The sequence below is a fragment of the Equus przewalskii genome, chromosome 12, assembly GCF_037783145.1.
Source record: "Equus przewalskii isolate Varuska chromosome 12, EquPr2, whole genome shotgun sequence".
Classification (NCBI taxonomy): domain Eukaryota; kingdom Metazoa; phylum Chordata; class Mammalia; order Perissodactyla; family Equidae; genus Equus; species Equus przewalskii.
In genome coordinates, this window is record NC_091842.1 from 17,748,340 (window position 1) to 17,768,263 (window position 19,924).

The following is a 19,924-nucleotide window of genomic DNA, read 5'->3' on the forward strand; positions in this document are numbered from 1 at the left end:
AGCTGCCACCTGAAGCAGGGGCAGTCTTGGGCAGGAATACACCCAAACCTATGGAGTCTGTCAGAACTGAATTGAATCGTAGGTCATTTCAATTGAACTGGGTGTTAGTTGGTGTCAGAACATGAAAGGTCCTTTCCGTGAACACAGCTACAAAATATTGTTCATACACACACACACAAAGTATAAATTTGCAAATATAACATGACAATAAATATACATTTTTTTAAATCTTAAGTTCATATCAGCCTCCAATTCAAATCCCATACCACCTGGCAAACACATTAATGCAAATGGATCCAGCTTATTTTTCACAGTTGCACAACAATATTACATTGTATGGACATATCATGCTTTTTTCAACCAGCATCCAACAGCTGTTTGCTATATATGCTGCGAGGCATAACCTTGTGCAGATGCTGTTCTGTGTTTGTAAAGATGTATCTTCAAGGTAAATTCACACAAGAGGGCCTGCTGGATCATGGGTAAATGCATGTGAGTTTGGTAAAGACTGCCAAAAGCCCCTCCATACAGGTTATACTATTCTGGACTCCCACCAGCAAGGTGTGAATGCCTGTTTCCCCACAGCCTCTCAATTGTGTATGCTGTCCAATTTTTGAACTTTTGCTATTTAGACAGGTGAGAAATGTATGTCAGTGTAGTCTTAATTTACATGACCTTTATTATGATGGAATTTGAGCATTTTTCAATATATTTAGTCTATTTGTACAGCTTTTTCTGAGAGTTGACTATTGATGTTTTGCTGATTTTTCCTTTAGGGTTTGGGTCTTTTTTTTTTCTTTCAAGAATAGAAAAATTAACCCCTTCTTTCTGATAGAAGGGGGAAATATTTTTCCTCACTTTATCACTTGTCTTTTGATTTTGCTTATGGCCATGCAAATCTTTTTTAAAAATCATTGATAAATTTAATTTTATTGCTTCTAGATTTTGAATCATATAGACAACCTTTCTCCAAGTTATAAAATAATGCATCTAGTCCTATTATATACATATATATTTTTTCAACGTTTAGACCTCTGACCCAGTTGAAGTTCATTCTGATGTATGTATAATGTACAGAGCCAATTTTATCTCTTCACAAGTAGCTATCCAGTTGTCAAAATCATTTATCTTAAAAGTCTATTTTCCCCCCAGGGAAAAGAGAGGTCACCTTTACCATATATGAAATTCCCACATATTCTTAGGTCTATTTCTGAAATTTTATTCTGCTGCACCCATCAGGAGCCAGTACCACAGTTTTAATTACAGATGCCTTGTAGTAAGTTTCAATATCTAGTAGGGCTAGTGTTTCTCATTACTACTTTTGCCAAAAGTTCCTTAACTATTCTTGCACGTTTACTTTTCCACATGAATCACCCAGTCTAGCTCCAGAAAAAAAAACTCTTACTGGAACTTTTAATGGGATTGCATCAAATTTATGTATTAACTTAAAAGAACTGACATCTTTACAACACTGAGTCACCATATCTAAAAACAACAGACATCTTTCCATTTAGTCAAGGCACTTTTATATCTTTCAGGAATGTCTGAAAGTTTTCCTCACGTTGATTTAGGATATTTACTTTTAAATTTATTCCTAGGTACTTATTGGTTTCTTCTGTGGCTGTTGTAAATGGGGTCTTTTCTTCCACTATAGCTTCTAACTGATTATTGTTTGGAAATATAAAGGCTATTGACTTTTTACCTTATTATATCCTGCTACCTTACTGAATTCTTTGAGTTTCTGTTAAGTTTCTAAGACTGTATGCAATTGATACATTTTTCGTTTAGGATATTCTCATTTCCCGAAACTCACATATAAGTTAAGGCTATATATTTTTATATTATGGTATGTAGTATAGTATTTCAATTTTAGATCCTTGGAATCTGCATAAAATCCAACTGCACTGTACATTTTCACATTCATCTAGTCAGTGAGACAATGACAACCCCAGACTAACCTTTCTTAGATTCCTAGGGCCTCCACCTACACTGATCTCAACACCGAGATCAAGCTGCCACACCCCTAAGCCCAACAGCACTAGGTCTGTACGACAGGGTAGCAACTTTACATAAGAGCGCCACTTGGAACCTCAACACTAGTCAATTTTATCGTGCTGTTCACCCCGCCATCATCAGCCACAACTCTGCTGGAAATCCCTCTACTCATCTACCCTTTCCTCAGTTCTTGTCCTAAAATCTTCTGCCTGTCCTTCTACAAGTTCATTTTCACAGGGCTAAGAAGGAAGATTTTCACAAAGCTCATGTAAAAATGGCAAAAAAATAAATAAATAAAACTCTCAAGACAGGAGGCAAAGAAACAAAACTGTCTAGTTATGAGCTCAGATGGATTACACACCAATACAGAATGCTAGATGTTAGCCAACTGCAGGATCCAAGTTCACTATTACCCAGAATTACAGTACCTTTTCTTTCTTCACATGATTCATAATTTTGCCAAGGTCCTCAACATCAACAACAGAACTTAGACTCTGATGGTCCTCAGTACTAGAATCTTCCTCGCTGGTGCTCGCAAAGGGTTCTTCCTCCTGGAACATCAATGTCCAGAAATACATTGTTCAAAGTAGTAAACCATCCAATACTCCCTCCCAAATCATGAGTTCACTGCATGGATTTGACATATTTTAGGCTACAGGTCAGCAAACTATGGCCCACAGTGCAAATCCAGCCAGCCTCAAGTCAAATCTAAGGGTGACCATCATTTACACATTATCTATAGCTACTTTCTTGATACAATGGCAGCAATGATAACTGCAACAGAAACCATATGACCCACCATATCACCATACGAAAATATTTAAACTAGCTGGCCCTGTACAGAAGTTTCCTGACTTCTGTTTTAGACAAAGAACAAACCAGACTTAAGTGAGGAATTAAATATGCGAATGAGGAAGAGGAAGGAATCAAGCACGGCTGTTGGGTTTCTTTTTTAAGTAATTGAGATGGTGGTGGTGTTTACTAAGATGAGAAAGAGCTAGAGAGAAACAGACTGGGAGAATTGAAATTAGGAGCTCCATTTTGAATTTGTGAAGTATGAGACGTCTTACACCTCCAAGTAGAGATTTTAAAAAGGAGCCGCATATAAGAGAACAAAATTGAGGGTAGACCTTAGAGCTGGAAATACAAACATACGAATAAGTGGTACATAGACAGTATTTAAAGCCATGAATTTAGATAAGATCCTCCAGGAAGAAAGTTATCAACAAAAAAAAGAACATAGCACCAAGCTTTGAATCACTCCAACACGTACAGGTTAGATAAAGGAAGAGGATCCCAAGTAAAAAAGGAAGAAAACCATAAGAATGATGTCACGAAAGTCAAAAAATAAGAGTTTCTCAAAGAAGAAGTCAGTGGGGCTGGCTCCATGGCCAAGTAGTTAACTTCACAGGCTCTGCTTCGGTGGCCCAGGGTTTCACCAGTTCGGATCCTGGGCACGGACATGGCACTACTCGTCGGCCATGCTGAGGCAGCATCCCACACAGCATAACCAGAGGCACTCACAATTAGAATATACATACAACTATGTACTGGGAGGCTTTGGGGAGAAGAAAAAAGAAAAACAAAGGAGATTGGCAACAGATGTTAGCTCAGGTGCCAATCTTTAAAAAAAAAAAAAAAGGAGGAGTCAGCAATGTCAACTGCTGTTGAGAGGTCAAGTAAAATGAAGACAGAAATATCCACAGGGCTTGACAACATGAAGTCCCTTGGACCTGGAAAAAAGCAGACGCAGTGGGGTAAAAGCCAAACTGGAGTGGGTGAGAGTTAACTGGGACTTCTGCTCACAGCTGCAGGGTGGATTACATTGAACAACTCTACTGTAGAAAAGAACTAAAAATTAATAACAATATTTTAAAATCATAATTTTAAATGTACCACTAAGTTAGCAAAAATGTAAGGAATCCAAAGAGAAAAAATATGAACTAAAAAGAGAATCCTAGGAGGTAAGTGAGAAATGGAGCTGAGAGGATCTGCTGAACTCTGGAGAAAATATTTTGAGAGCTGGACAGGACAAGGGAAGAGCAGGTAAAGTCAAGGAAACAACACTAGGAGGGGAGTCTAACACAGAAGACCAGAGTCAAAGCTGGGACCCCACAAGGCTGCATCCTTGGTATACAAGTAAACTAGAAATAAATGATCTGTACAAGAGTAGAAAGTAAGCAAGATAGGCAGAGAATTTGGGGGAAAGAACAGAGCCAAAGACAGATGATCAGAAGGATTTTATGCAGAGGTTCTAAGGTTTCTGGGAGGGGTGGAGAAGGAGGATTATATAATACAAATTCAGAACCAAATTAAACTGGGGTTCCCAAAAGCAACACTCTAACTAAAAGACAATGGATCAATGTGTTCAATTTTCTGAAAGAAAATTACTCTCACCTAGAATTCTATACTCAAGCTGAAGCATTAATCAACTGTGAAGGTTGGATAAGGACAAGCAGATACGAAAAGTCTGAAAACTTACTTCCAAAACACCCTTTCTCAGAGAGCTACTAGAGAAGGTGCTCCAAAAAACAAGTCAATCAAGAAACAAGATATGAGATACTGGAATCAGGGAATGCAACCCAGGAAGCTAATGAAAGGAAGGCTGTGCATCACAGTGGATGGAAGACACAGGACGTCAGCTGTACCAAGGCTTGGAGGGAAGCCACACCAATTTGGAGCAGAAGAAGAAGACTCACAGAAGACTTCAAGAAATCAATAAAAACTACAGAACACTGAAAAACAATTTTCAGTTCTGCTGGAGTTTTAGAATGAATTAGTGATACAGAGAAATCAAAGCAGATGCAGTAATTATCTTAAGGGAAATAAATGTATAAAAATGAAAACATAACAATATAGTACATGGCACAGATGTCAATACGTACATAGCCACAATAATGAAACAATGAATAATGGTCTAACCAGAAAGTGTGACACAACTATACAAGAAAACGAAAGGAAGGGAAATGATACTGCCTCTCAGTCTACGTGTGTGTGTGTGGTTTTGAAATAAAAAAAAAAAAATCAAGAAATATCAGGAAGGCCCTATTATTTAGGAATATAGAGGTAAATGTCTCATGAAAAAGGTAAAAGATTTAAAAGTGGTTGCCTTGGGAAAATAAGAATTAGATAGAAGGAGGCAAGGAAGTACAGTTTTTAATTATAAGTCTAGAAGTACTATCTGAAATTTAAAACATACAAGTGTTATTTTTGATTTAAAAATAAAATTTTAACTTAAATTTTTTAAATGTTAAGAACTAAGAGTGATATCAGCAAAAATGGCAGAGTAAGTAACTCCAAGGGCCTGTTCCCCCATAGAAACACCTAAAATTAAGCAAAAACCAACAGATTCAACTTTGTCAGAACTCTGGAAATTAGTCAATGGTTGACAACAACCAATAAAACACTGAATCAAGAAAAAGAAACTTAAAAATGGAGTTCAAGGAAATTTTGCAAAACACCAGCTGAACACAAGCCAAAGAAACATACCTCAGAAACCACACGTGACAGAAGATACAGTCTTTATAAAAACAGTTTTAAAAAGTTACTAAACAGGGGCCAGCCTGGTGGTGTAGTAGTTAAGTTTGCCTGCTCTGCTTTGGCAGCCCAGGGTTTGCAGGTTCAGATCCCGGGTGCAGACCTAGCACTGTTTGTCAAACCACGTTGTGGCAGCATCCCACATAAAGTAGAGGGAGGGTGGCACAGATGTTAGCTCAATGACAATCTTCCTCAAACAAAAAGAGGAGGATTGGCAACAGATGTTAGCCCAGGACCAATCTTCCTCACACACACACACACACACACACACACACACACACACGTTACTAAACAAATAAACAATTACAACCCACAGCAAACTACAAAAATAAACCTTGAAGAGGGGAAAGAATCTGATTTCCAGAGTTAACACATTACAATATTCAAAATATGCAGTTTTCAACAAAACATTATGAACCACTCAAAGAAAGAAAAAGGTATGGCCTATTCACAGGAAAAATTAACAGAAACTGCTCCTGAGAAACACAGATTTTAGATTTACCCAATAAAGACTTTAAGTCAAGTGTCTTACACATGCTCAAAGAGCTAAAGAAAACCATGGACAAAGTGCTAAAGGAAACCAAGAGAACAAGGTCTCAACAAACAGAGAATGTCAACACAGAAATAGAAATTATAAAAACAAAACAAAGAAATTCTTGAACTGAAAAGTATAACTGAACAAAAATTTCACTGGTGGCTTTCAATAGTAGATTTGATCAGGCAGAAGAATCAGCAAACATGAAGACAGATTGGTTGAAATTGTCCAGTCTGAAAAATGAACAGAGCCTAAGAGATCTGTAGGTCATCATCAAGCATACAAATATACACAAAAGCGGAGTTCCAAATGGAGAGGAAAGAAATAACAAAAACAATTTGAAGAAATAATGGCTGAAAACTTCCCAAATTGATAAAAGACATGACTATATAGGTCGACAAAATCAATGAACTCCAAGGATAAACTCAAAGAGAACCAAACCAAGACACATTATAATCAAACTGTCAAGACAATGACAATGAGAGAATCTTGAAAGTAGCAAGACAGAGGCAACTCTTCACATACAATGGCTCCTCAATCAGATTAACAGCTGATTTGTCATCAAGAAACCAAGAGGCTGCGAGGCAGTGGAATGACATATTTAAACCACTGTAGGGGGAAAAAACCAACTAAGAATTCTATATCCAGCAAAATCATCCTTCAGAATTGAAGGAGAACTAAAGGCTCTCTCAGACAAACAAAAACTGAGAAGTTCACTACCAGTAGACCAGCCCTAGAAATGCTAGAGAGAGTCCTTCAAGCAGAAATGAAAAAGACATCTACAGTGATTCAAAGCTATACAAAGAAATAAAGAACACAGGCAAAGGTAATTACACAGGTAAATACAAAAGCCAGTATTATTGTATTTTTGGTTTGTAATTCCTCTTTTTTCCCCCCATATGATTAAAAGACAAATGCACAAAACAACTAACTGTAAATCCATGTTAATGGGCACTTAATGTATAAAGCTATAATTTGTGACAAGAACAACAGAAAGAGGAAAGGACAAAGATGAATAGGAGCAAAGTTTTTGTATATTAAGGTAACATTAATTCAAATAGAGTGGTATAATTAAAGAGGTTAACTGCAATTCCCAGGGTAACTACCAAAAAATAACTTCAAATGTACAGAAACAGAAATGAGAAAAGAATCAAAACGGTACACCACAAAAAAATCCATTAAACACAAAAGGCAGTAATGGAGAAACTGAGGACCAAAAAGATGTAAGATATATAGACTGCACATTAAAATGACAGAAGTGCTTCCTTATCAGTAATTACTTTAAATGAAAATAGATTAAACTCTCCAATTAAAAGGCAGAGACAGGTGGAATAAATAAAAAAAAAAAGCAGGAACCAACTCGATGCTGTCTACAAGAGACTCACTTTAGATCCAAAGATACAAACAAGTTAAAAGTCAAACGACAGAAAAAGATATTCCATGCAAATAGCAACCAAAAATGAGTTGGGGTAGCTATACTAACAGCAGAGAAAACAGACTTTAAGTAAAAACTGGTTACAAGAGACAAAAGACATTATATATTGACAAAAGCACTAATCCATCAAGAAAATATAACAATTATAAACATACTGCACCTAACAGACATATGCACCTAACAAAACATGTGAAACAAAAACTGACAGAACTGAAGGGAGAAAAGGTTATACAACAATAGTTGGAAACTTCAATACCTTACTTTCAATAATGGAGAGAACAACTAGATAGAAGATCAATAATGAAACAGATGGCTGGAATGACACTATAAACCAATTAGACCTAACAGAGACATAAAACATTTCACCCGAAAACAGGAAATTACACATTTTTCTCAAGTGTACATAAAACATTCTCCAGGACAGACCATATGTTAGGCCACAAAACAAGTCTTAGTAAATTTAAAGATTAAAATCATCCAAAATATCTTCTCTGACCACTGTGGAATTCAATAGCATCTAAAGAAATAAAATACCTAAGAAAAAATATAACCAAGGAGGTGAAATATTTGTATTCTGAAAATCCAAAATACCACTACAAGAAATTGCTGAAAGACCACCTAAATAAATGGGAAGATATACAAGTTCATGGACTGGAAAACTTAGTATTGCTAAGATGACAATACTATCCAATCAATCTACAGACTCAAAGCAACCCCTATCACAATTCCAACAATTTCTTTTGCAGAAATGGAAAAACCAATCTTCAAGTTCATATTGAATTGCAAGGCACCCCAAATAGCCAAAAGAATATTGAGAAAGAACAAAGTTGGAGGACTCACTTCCTGACTTCAAAACCTAACCACAAAGCTACAGTGTAGTACTGGCCTAAGGAGAGACACACAGATCAATGGAGTAGAACTGAGAGTCCAGAAATAAACCCACACATCTAGGGACAATGAATTCTGACAAGGATGCTAAGTTCATTCAATGGGGAAAGAACACCCACTTTGATAAATGCTGCTGGGACAACTGGATATACACGTCAAAGAATTAAACTGGACCCTTACCTCATACCATACACAAGGACCTTTACCTCACACCATACACAAAAATTAACTCAAAATGGATCAAAGATCCAAACATAAGAACTAAAACTATAAAATTCTTAGAACATAGGAGTAAATCTTCATTACCTTGGATTTAGCAATGGGTTCATATATATGACCCCAATAGCATGAGCAACAAAAGAAAATATAGCTAAGTTTGACTTCATAGAAATTAAAAACTTTAGTGTATCAAAGGACATGATCGAGAAAGTAAAAGAAAACCAGTATGAGGGGAAATATTTGCAAGTTATATACCTGAGAAGGGTCTACTATCTAGGATAAAATAAACAACTCTTACTACTCAACAACAAGAGAAACAATCCAATTTAAAAAATGGGGAAAGGACTTGAATAGACATTTCCCCAAAGAAGATATACAGATGGCAATAAACACATGAAAAGATCATTAGTCATTAAATGGAAATGCAAATCAAAACCACAAGGAGACACCACACTCACTAGGATGTCTATAATTTAAAAATAAAGAAACAGAAAATAAGAAGTGTTGGCAAGGATGTAGAGACACTGGAACCTTGTACATGGCTGGTGGGAATGTAAAATGGTGCAGCCACTGTGGAAAACAGTTTGGTGGTTCCTCGAAAAGTTAAACATAGAATTACCACATGACTCAGTAATTCCACTCCTAGGTATATACCCAAAAGAACAGAAAAGAGTTACTCAAACAAATACTTGTCCTTGAATGTCACAGCAGCACTAATCACAATAGCCAAAAGGTGGAAACAACCAAAATTTCAATTGGTAGATAAATAAATCAACAAAATGTGGTATATCCATATAACAGAATATTATTCAGCCTCAAAAATGAATGAAGTACTGATAAATGCTACAACATGGATGAACCTCAAAAACATCATGCTAAGTGATTAAAAGCCAGACACAAAAAATACATATTGTATTGTAAGATCACATATTGTAAAGATTCCATTTATATGAAATACCCAGCATAAGTAAATCTATAGAGACAGAAAGCAAATTGGAGAGTGTCAGGGGTAGGGGAAGGGGAGTAAAGAGTGACTGCTTAGTGGGTAAGGGGTTTTCTCTTGAGGCAATGAAAAGGTATTGGAACTTGATAGAGGCAGTGATTGCACAAAACTGTGAGTGTGCTAAATACCACCGGATTGCATACTCTAAAATGGTTAATTTTATGTTATATGAATTTTACCTCAATTAAGAAAAGGTTTAAAAACACGTTAAGAGCCAAGTGGAGGGAAGATAAGGGAATGTAAGCGAAAAGACTGGCTACAAAAGAGAAGAGAAAAATTAAACTAGCTGAAAAATAGAACAAAGTAAAGATTTATTTTTTGTTTGCCTTTTTGGGTTTGTTTAAACACAGGTGATTCCAGATCACGTTTATATATGTGTGGGAATAATCTAGTAGAGAGGGAAAGATTAACAATGCAGGAGAGAGGCAATAAACAAAGGAAAAAAAGTCCCTGATTCCAGAGCATGCAGATCCAGAGAGTGGTCTTTTGACCTGAAAATGAGAGAAGACACTTGGTCTTCTGTGACAGAAAAGACGAAAATATGTAGATAGGGTGAGGGGACTAACACAGCTCTCCTCTGAGAGCTGGAGGAAGGGGTAGGGAGAAAAAGAATATGAAATATCATCTTGGAGAGTGAGAAAGGGAACTTAGGAGAGAATGCTGGCGATTGTTGGGTAGGTCTGAGGGCATACAGGCTCAAGCCAGTGGCCATGAATCTGTGGTCAAGCAGCAAGCAGCAGGCAAGGGGGAAGGCAGATAGCAGGTTTCACCCTGGTTAGGGATTTAGCTAATTGGATTAGAAAGGAAGTGAAAGGCAGGGCAACTGAATATGTTTATAAAAGAATGAGTATAAAATCTAAACTGGGTAAGGACAGAAGAGAAGTAAGCAGTTTTCTCTATCCAATGAAAAAGGTATGGGATCTAAAGAATTTGAAAGTAGGAGCACCAGAAAGAGGTCAGAATTTGGGTCAAAGGAACATGAAATTTCAGAGGTGATCATGGAAGTGAGAGGCCAAGGTCAGTGAAGAAAATGGTTGCTGGAGGTGTAAAGGCCAGGAGACTGGCAGGCCAGGGTGCTGGATAAGTCATCTACACAGATGACTCAGCCACAAAGAGTAATGACAGGAACAAAGGTAGACACACAATGAGTGAGCAGGCAAAGCTGTTTCTAAATGACTCAAGTGACCAGGTGGCCAAAAGAACAACTATGAAGACGGCAGAGATGATGTGGCCTGATGACACGAGTTTCAAAGGAACTGGGGTATCTGAAGAAGGAACAAAGAGAAATGTTTGGAATGTGAGAGATGAAAGACATGAATCCAGGATGACTTGCGGCCTTCGAGTTTGAGTGATCATGGAGTCATTAAAGAAGGTAGGTCACGAGGAATAAGTGGTTTGGGGATAAAAAGATAGGAGTTCAGCCTAGGACATATTTAACTTCTCGGGGCCTCTGTTTCCTAACTTGCAACTGGTAGAAATCTACATGACTCTAGCAATGCAAGGATTCAAGAAGAGATATAGAAAAGCATCCAGCACAACATGGCTTAACTCCTAAGACCACCCTCTCTCTAAAACACCACTACACGAGTTTCAGATCTTCCTTCTAACCAGAAGCCAATGAAAGAGTTTCTCATGGCAGAGGTAAGGCTCAGCATCTCCAAACACAGGAAGAGAGCAACGAGACATGGACACATAGGCTTCATACCTCAGTGTCTCTCTGATGCAATCCATCTTGGGCGGGAGATCCTGGCTCCATTTCCTCTGAGCCATGCTGACTAGATTTGCATCTGCCTTTCTTGCAGTTGCCACCACAGGACTTTTTCTCTCCCTTAGAAAGCGCCCGTAGCCTCGAGATGAACTTGGTCTTCCAAGCTCTAAAGTCACCTTCAATGCTGCCATGTTTGCTTTTAACCACATTGCAGTCGCCCTCCCCTCGAGTCATCACACGGTGAGCACCAAGCATCCAGAGCCACTTATCAACATTCTTGCCAATCTACAAGAAAAAGAGATAGGTGAGTTAAAAACACAATCCTCTAAATCAGAGGTTTATAGACTGCTCTGCAAAAGCCCAAAGTTCCTCTGGGGCCCCAGTCGCAGGCTGAGGCTGAGGAAGAGAGAGCTGCTCAGCACTAAGGATTTTGAGCCTTGACCCAGAAGGGCTGCAGTTTACATATATTTCGATTTTTGGTACAAGACTTTTTTTAAGTAAAGGGACAGACAAACCCTTTTATTAAACTAAGGATTAATACCTAAAAAAGAATTTGAAAACTACTATTCTAAATCGTAGTCAGAATAAAACAACTCATTAGCAAAATAATTTGTTCCAAGATGTAACAAAGCCTACGGTGCCAAAGCCCAGCTAAAACAAAGCCCATCTGGCAAGACTGGTGATTTCATAAAGTCGGAAATTAATCTTACTGCAAGATGACACGATGAAGCTGAGGAACAGGGGTTATCAAGAATCACAGTTAAGAGTTCAAAAACAGGCTTCCTCAGTGGCAAGACATTAAACAAAATATTTACATATCTGAATTTTACCATTTCTTATCTAATTCCTTTGAAAATATGGGGGAAAATATACATCTTGATACAACAACTGAATGAAAACCAGTTTAAAGAAAGATCTCCACTTTGACCTGTGCTCACATTCTACCAAAGACCGGTGAGCCAGGCTAGGCCTATAACTGGGGAGAAGGACACACACAAAAGTTCTGGTAACTTTCCAGAACCACTAAGAAATGGAGAGGCTCTGTATTTTTACTTTTTAAAGTATAGAGAACTAAATGCAAAAGAAAAGGAGCCAAGTTAACTTCATTAAAAAAAAAGTTCCAGGAAAACAAAACAATGTTTTACTACATAAAGGGCAGTGAATGTTTTTCCTCTACTTCCCTTTAGAAGTTAATGATTAAAAGACAATGAGTTCAGGGGCTGGCCCGTGGCCGAGTGGTTAAGTTCGCGAGCTCTGCTGCAGGCGGCCCAGTGTTTCGTTGGTTCGAATCCTGGGCACAGACATGGCACTGCTCATCAAACCACACTGAGGCAGCGTCCCACATGCTACAACCAGAAGGACCCACAACGAAGAATATACAACTATGTACTGGGGGGCTTTGGGGAGAAAAAGGAATACAACTATGTACTGGGGGGCTTTGGGGAGAAAAAGGAAAAAATAAAATCTTTAAAAAAAAAAAGTAAAAAAAGACAATGAGTTCAACTGTATTAGAGTTAGCTTGGGCAGTAAAGGCTGTTCAAGAACAGAAGGGGCAGTTGACAAAGTCCAAAGAATAAGTGATTTTCCACCCATAAGGTCCTGCTTAGGGACAGGAGGCTGGACTTGATGGCCATAAGTGAAGGCCGCTAAGATGCTAGACAATAGGAGGCATATTCATTCACTTGACTCAATAAAAATTTACTGAAAGCCTACTAAACAGGAAGCTTCGATATATACATGTAGCAATTCCCAGCTATAAAGAACAACACACTAAGTTTATTATTAAATACCAAAGTTTGTGGATTATTATGCACATATATGTGTATGTGTGTGTGAATATTTTCCTAATTAAAAGAGAATTTAAGGGCCAGCCCTGTGGTCAAGTTGTTAAGTTTGTGCGCTCTGCTTCAGCGGCCCAGGGTTTCGCCAGTTCGGATCCTGGGCACGGACATGGCACTGCTCATCAAGCCATGCTGAGGTGGCATCCCACATGCCACAACTAGAAGGACTCACAACTAAAAATATATAACTATGTACTGGGGGGCTTTGGGAACAAAAAAGAAAAAAAATTTTTTTAAATCTAAAAAAGAAAAAAGAGAATTTAGCCCTATAATTCAACATATACCTACCTTGTACCTACCTTGTTGAAGTGGCTTGCATAGGCAGAATTTCCCAGGCCAAACACCGCGTATCTCATACCCTTCAGGTAAGTTTGGCCAAATCGAAAATCGATGGATGCTTCCTCCAACCATTTGCAGAACCACTCTGCACTTTCAGTTGGTCGACCATCAGTATATGTAGCAACCAGGAAGGCGCAAACACTTTTACTAGTAACCTAACCAAGAAAGTAATTACCTCAGAAGAATATTCAATATATAAGTTATCTCAATGAAGAAAGTCCTATTTTAAAATGCCAACATTCATATCACAACTAATCTCTAAGGACAAAAGGTGCTTTCAGAAACACTACTCATTTTCGAAAGTGAAGAAAACACAGCACCGACACCCTGCACACGGGAGAACACCCAGTGCCTTGTTCCTGCCAATATACCTCCTGCTGCCCTTCACCACAGACTCCACTCTATTTCTCAGACTATAAATTCCTATCATCTCCACTATGTCATACTGAAAACAAAATCCAAATCAGTCAGGAAAAATACAGAAAGATCTCTAAAAAATTACTTGAAAAATTAAAACAATAAAACTTTTTAAACGTAAAGTAACTTAACACTTAGCACCATCATCTATACAAAGGAAAAAATACATCTTTAGCCCTGCCACAGTATTTCATCTGCTTGAACATATCTTAACAGTTCCAAGTCATGAGGTAAGTTATAAGTAATCCTTTACTAATAATTAAATACCAAAGCTAATAATTTTTCACAAAAAATTTAGGGCATATTCTAGCTCATTCATGTGCACTCCAATGTTTTCTTAGGGGAGAAAGAAATGGAGAGAGTCACAGCTAGAAGTTTATCCACTAAGAAGGGGCTGGCAAACTACAGCCCATAGGCCCAATCCAGCTTGCTGCCTATTTCTGTAAATAAAGTTTTACTGGAACACGGCCACACTCATTTGTTACACATTGTCTATGGCTCTTTCGTGCCTCAAAGGCAGAACTGAGTAGCTGCACAGCCCACAAAGCTGAAGATATTTACTATCTGGCCCTTTATAGGAAAAGTTTGTCGAGCCATGCTCTAAGTGCTTCTCCAACTTCAGCTGCTTCAGAATCACCTGGAGCACTTGTCAAAATACAGTCCTATGTCCGGACTTTGATGCAGCAGGGCTGGGCTAGAACCTGAGAATCCGCATTTCTGATAAGTTCCGAGATGTTGGTACTGCTGGTTCAAGGAACAAGCTTTGAGAACCACTGTTGTAAGGCAAACTTCCCTAACTGGCTATGACTAGAGGAGGGGGAGCAGTTTTTAGGTGAAGAAATTAAACCTTCATAGACATTAAGTAACACATGGAGGTCACATAGCTATTAAGAGATTTCTCTAACTCCAAAACTCATACTCCTTCTGCTACCCAAGTGGCTCCGGACCTTTCGGTAGGCTTACACATGGTTCATATGCTCAGCACACTGCCATCAATAACAACCATCTCTTGATTAGGAGATTCATAGCAGGAAGGAGGAGGGAACTTCAAACCACCCAATCTTTCCCACTCTTACCCCTACCCCAGGAGAGCCTAACACTCCAGAGGGACAGGACTCACACCACTTTAGACACCTCTTTACACATCAGTGTACCATACAGTCAACACCTCTGATTGACAGTGAAAACTCAACCAACGGAAATCTCTTAGTATGAAAATTAAATTTATTCTGAAGATTCTATTTATCCCAGAACATAAGAGATCAATTAAATCTGAGAGTTTTTATTGAAGAAAAAATAAGATAACTACCAACCTCTTCTACTAGATGATCATCTGGATCATATTCTTTCAGATTAATAATTGCCACAGGCAGACCTAGGCAGGTAACTGCTTCAGCAAGAATTGTTGCAAATCCCTAATAGGAAAAAAAAAATAAAGCATTCAGTAAGCTAAGTAAAGCATCATCTTCATTTACCCCATTAGCAAGGGAATGAGGCATTTATCATGAAAAACTTTTCTGGTGACCAACATTTATCATCATAAACACAAATACTATTCTCACTTCTACCATTTTCTCAAGCATATTTATAGAGATCAGTCATTCAATGGTGGTGTTCTCACTCTCTAAGTACACATATGGGACTAAATCTAAATTGGCTTTTTGACATTCCAGCTGCTTTGTCCCATTAAAACAAACACACAGATGTACAAAAAGAAATACTGAAGAGTGAATGGGAAATATGAGAAATGTTCACACATTTCTGGAAGACAGAAAGCAAATAGGAGCAGGGTGACTGATAAATGAAAGCCTTATGAGAGAGTTCATATGTTTGACAGAACCCCAGAGAGGCTCTGGGCTCAGAGTCAGCCACTGTAGCAGAAATGGGAGGGAACCGCAGGGCAGAGAAGAGTCAACGAGCAGACAATTTGTACATGGGACAGGTGCTCACAGAGCCTAGGCAACATCTACCTTTTACCCCTAGCCAAAACACCTGCCAGCTCTTTTCCAAACAAGATGAACCAAATGTTTGCGGTAAACTAAAATTTTTCGCCAGATGTTGGCACCCCAGGAAAACGCCTTCCTCTTTTTTGCTTAGTAGTCTAACACTTGGCTCCCTATCTGCCAAGACTAACGCTACACCTGCCAAGCGTCTATTCCTTTACTGGTCATCTACCATGCCAGTCTCAGTTCTGGACAACATTATACAACATTGAACAAGACACACGTAGTTCCTGCCCTCAAGGAACTTATGTTCTAACGGACAGAGAGTAAATAAATACAGACATGAGAAAAGACACAGGATATCAGATGGTGATTAGAGCTATAAAGGAAAATAAATCAGGATAAGGGGTCAGAACACAATATTGGAGGTACAAGGAGAGTTGTTATTTTACATAGGGAGGATCAGGGCAAACATGTATAATAAAAAATAAATATTTGATCTTTGACCCCGGTTCCTAGCACAAAGCTTAAAACTCTTAGAACTTACTATCTTTGGGATATAATTGAGATGACTCATTGAGGGGGGAGGCAGCTCCACGTAACTTGAGAATTGGGGTGGGTCACAGGAAAATCAACCCTGCGATTAGAGGGTAAAAACCTTCAGCACCCTTTCTCCCTGTGGTGAGGAGGGAGGGGCTGGAGACTGAGTTCAATCAAATATGGCTGATGATTTAATCAATCATGCCTATGTAATGGAAGCTCCATAAAACCCCTAAATGATAGGGGTTAGTGAACACACTGATATGCTGAGGAGGCAGAATGCCCAGATACAGCATGGAAGCTCTGTGCCACTCCTCCCCGCCAAAAGCCCTGCCCTATGCACGTCTTCCATTTGTCTGCTTCTGGCTTGTAGCCTTTATAATAAACCAGTAAAGGTAAGCAAAGCAACTTCCTGAGTTCTGTGAGTCATCCTAGTGAAGTACTGAACCTAAGAAGGGGATTGTGAGAACCCTCAAATTTACAGTTGGCCAGTCAGAGGTATGGGTGGCCCCTGGGACTTGAGACTGGTGTCTGAAGTGGGGACAGTCTTGTAGACTGAGCCCTCAAACCTGTGGAGTCCGAGGAGAACCCTGGGGTGTCAGTGTCAGAGCTGGTGAATTGGTGTGGAAAAACAACAAACATTCAATGTCAGAAAACACTTCAGCAGGTCTCCAAGATGAAGATTCAGGCCAAACTTGAAGGAAATGAGAGAGCAAGCCATGAGGCTATCCCAAGCAGAGGGAACATGTAAGTAAAAAGGCCCAAAGGAGGGAGCCAACTTGGCAAGGAGGTTAATAAGATTGGAGAAGTGGGGACAAAGGACATGAGATAAGAGAGAGGATGGAGAATCAGATGTGAGGGTTCCTTGGCAACTATGAGGACTCTGGCATTTACGCTTATGAATGAAGGAGTCACTGCCGGGTTTTAAGCTGAGGGGAACAAGATTTCACCTAGGTTTTCAGAGCCACTGTGGTGGCTGAGTTGAAAGTATACTGAAGTCAGGGGAGGAGCTGAGCAGTACTGAATGAAGGAGACCAACAGGGAATTGACTGCAGTAATCTAGACAAAATATGAGGGTGGTCTGGACCAGGGCAGTAGCAGTGAGGGTGGTGAGAAGTGACTGGAACCTGGGTCTATTTTGAAAGCAAAACAAACAGGATTTGCTGACAGATTGGATGTGGGTTGTAAGAGAAAAGTCAAAGTATTTTTGAACTAGGCAAGTGGAAGGATGAAGCTGCCATTTACTGAAGTGGTAAAGATTATAAGTGGAAGAGGTTTAGGCAATTTTCTAATTGGGAGTTCAGTTTTGAGCATATTAATTATGAGATGCCTACTGGACATTCACATGAAGATCTAAGATAGGCAACTGGATATGAGAGTCTGGAGTTGAGAGAAATAGTTCATATTAGAAACATAAATTTAGATGTCATCATCTAATACTGGGTTAGCAAACTAAGACCCGCAGGCCAAATCCAGCCCTCTCTTTGCTTTTGTTAAGTAAAGGTTACTGGAACAAAGTCATGCCCGTTTATTTACATATTGTCTATGGCTGCTTCCACTCTACATCAGCAGAGTTGAGTATTGCAACAAAGACCATATGGCTTGCAAAACCAAAAAGCCTAAAAAATATATATAAAACGAAATATCTGGCCCTTTCCAGAGAAAGTTTGTCAAATTCTACCTAGCAGATAGAATTTAAAGCTCTAGACAATAAGATCCCTTAGAGAATAAAATGAGCCCAGATAAAGACATGGTCTCAAGGACTGTGCCCTGGAACATTCCTACCTTTAGAGGTCAAGGAGAAGAGAATCAGCAAATGAGAGTAAGGAAGAGCAGCCTCAGCAAAGTAAGAGGAGACTACCTAGAGAACGGTCACTCAAAAGTTCAGTGAAGAAAGTACTTCAAGAAGAAAGGAGTGGTCATGCAGCTAACGGGTCAAGTAAAATGAAGACAGAGAATTAATTAGCAAGATGGAAGCCAATGGGAGCACATCTGGGCATGCAAGCCCTCTAAAACCAGAAGTAGAGAAACTGGAGATAGCAAACACAGAGAACACTTTCAGGGAGTTTCACTATAAAAAAAAAATTGGGGTGTGTCAACACAAAATAACCAAGAACCATTCTACAGATAAAAGAGAGAAAGTGACCTTTACTTGAGCCAGGGTGAGGATTACAACCAGGGAAGGCAATTTCCACAAAGGAAGAAAGCAATCTGGAGAAGCATGGTTTTCAGTACAGTCTTAGAGCTTTTTAGAACAAAGAACATACATTAAACACGCCCAGGATACACATTCATCAAAGTTTCAAAGAAGTATTCAGTTGCAAATTAGCAGGTAAACATGACCCTGATGTCCAGGAAAGGGACCTTATCTTCAGGAGTACTAATACAGGCATGCATTACTGATACTGGCCTCTGTATCTTAAGAGAACGCATTCTTTACTTTAATGTGACAGCAGACGTACAATGTATGTTTGTTGGGCCATGAGACAGGCTTCTTCAGTTCAAGCTGAATCAGTTGTGAACCAGAATAGCTACTCCATCTACCTCAACATGTGAAAATCTCTTGTTAGGTGGTAGTGAGAGGGGGATGTGGGACCAAAAACTCACAGAGCATGCCTGACCCACCTTGCACAGAGCATCCAGTGAGAATTACAGTGAGACAAAACAAGTCTGTTCACACAGTCACAGAGAAAATCCACACCACCTATCCCATCATTCTGTCCTAACTATAAACAGAAAACCATGGATCACCAAGAACATGATGAGAACAAGCAGCAAGAAAGAGAAACACTAGCAGCAGAAAAACTGAGAAAGCAGATAAATCAGGGAACAGAAAAAGGAATTCATGAAGACAGATTCTCAAATTATGAACAAGATGCTATAAAAATTGAACAAAATGGCATTTTTGCAATTAAAAACATAAGAGCCAAAATAAGACATTCAAAAAACGGTTTGGAATTGAAATCCAAGAACATAAGAATGGAAAATAAAAGTTGTAAAAAGAATGAAAGAAAAGATCTGAGACATAGAAGACCATCCAAAAAGCCCAACATTCAACTAACAGGAGTCCCAGAAAGAACAGAAAATGAAGGGAAAAAAATTTAGCCTAGAAATATTAGCAGAACTAGTGCACACAAATCTTCAAAACAAAGATTCCAAGTGTCCAGCACAATGGTTGGAAAAAGATTCAACTTAGACACCATCACGCTTAGTTTCCAAACATAAAGAACAAAGAAATGATTCAAAAAGCTTCCAGAAAGAAAAAAACCAAGTCATCTACAAAAGTATGCAAGGACAAGCCTTCCCATCAGCAACACTACCTCCTAGAAGATAATAAAGCAATTCGTTCAAAGGTGTAAGGAAAAATACTTGAACCTAGTCTTCTATAGCCAAATATAAATCAATCAAATGTGAAAGCAGAATAAAAAAATTCAAGCAACAAAAGCAAAAACAAGTGGGACTGTATCATACTAAAAAGCTTCTATACAGCAAAGAAAATCATCAACAAAATGAAAAGGCAACCT

General features: G+C 38.7%; 1 protein-coding gene across 12 annotated transcripts in view; it reads right to left on the reverse strand.

Moving 5' to 3' along the window:
- The window catches only part of LOC103558201 (S-adenosyl-L-methionine-dependent tRNA 4-demethylwyosine synthase TYW1), a 214,454-nt gene that overhangs the window by 189,958 nt on the left and 4,572 nt on the right, over positions 1 to 19,924 (reverse strand). For 8 of the 12 annotated variants that reach the window (XR_011524726.1, XR_011524725.1, XM_008531059.2 and 5 more), the window contains exons 4-7: positions 15,231 to 15,332; positions 13,461 to 13,655; positions 11,318 to 11,605; positions 2,424 to 2,546 (exon numbers count right to left, since the gene is read on the reverse strand). Coding sequence is in view for 10 of the 12 variants with exons in the window: in XM_008531059.2 (XP_008529281.2) it covers positions 2,424 to 2,546; positions 11,318 to 11,605; positions 13,461 to 13,655; positions 15,231 to 15,332 (708 nt within the window). In the remaining 2 variants the exon portion in view is untranslated. The remainder of the gene's footprint in view (positions 1 to 2,423; positions 2,547 to 11,317; positions 11,606 to 13,460; positions 13,656 to 15,230; positions 15,333 to 19,924) is intronic. The other 4 variants (XM_070567827.1, XM_070567825.1, XM_070567824.1 and 1 more) reach the window with 1 other exon arrangement.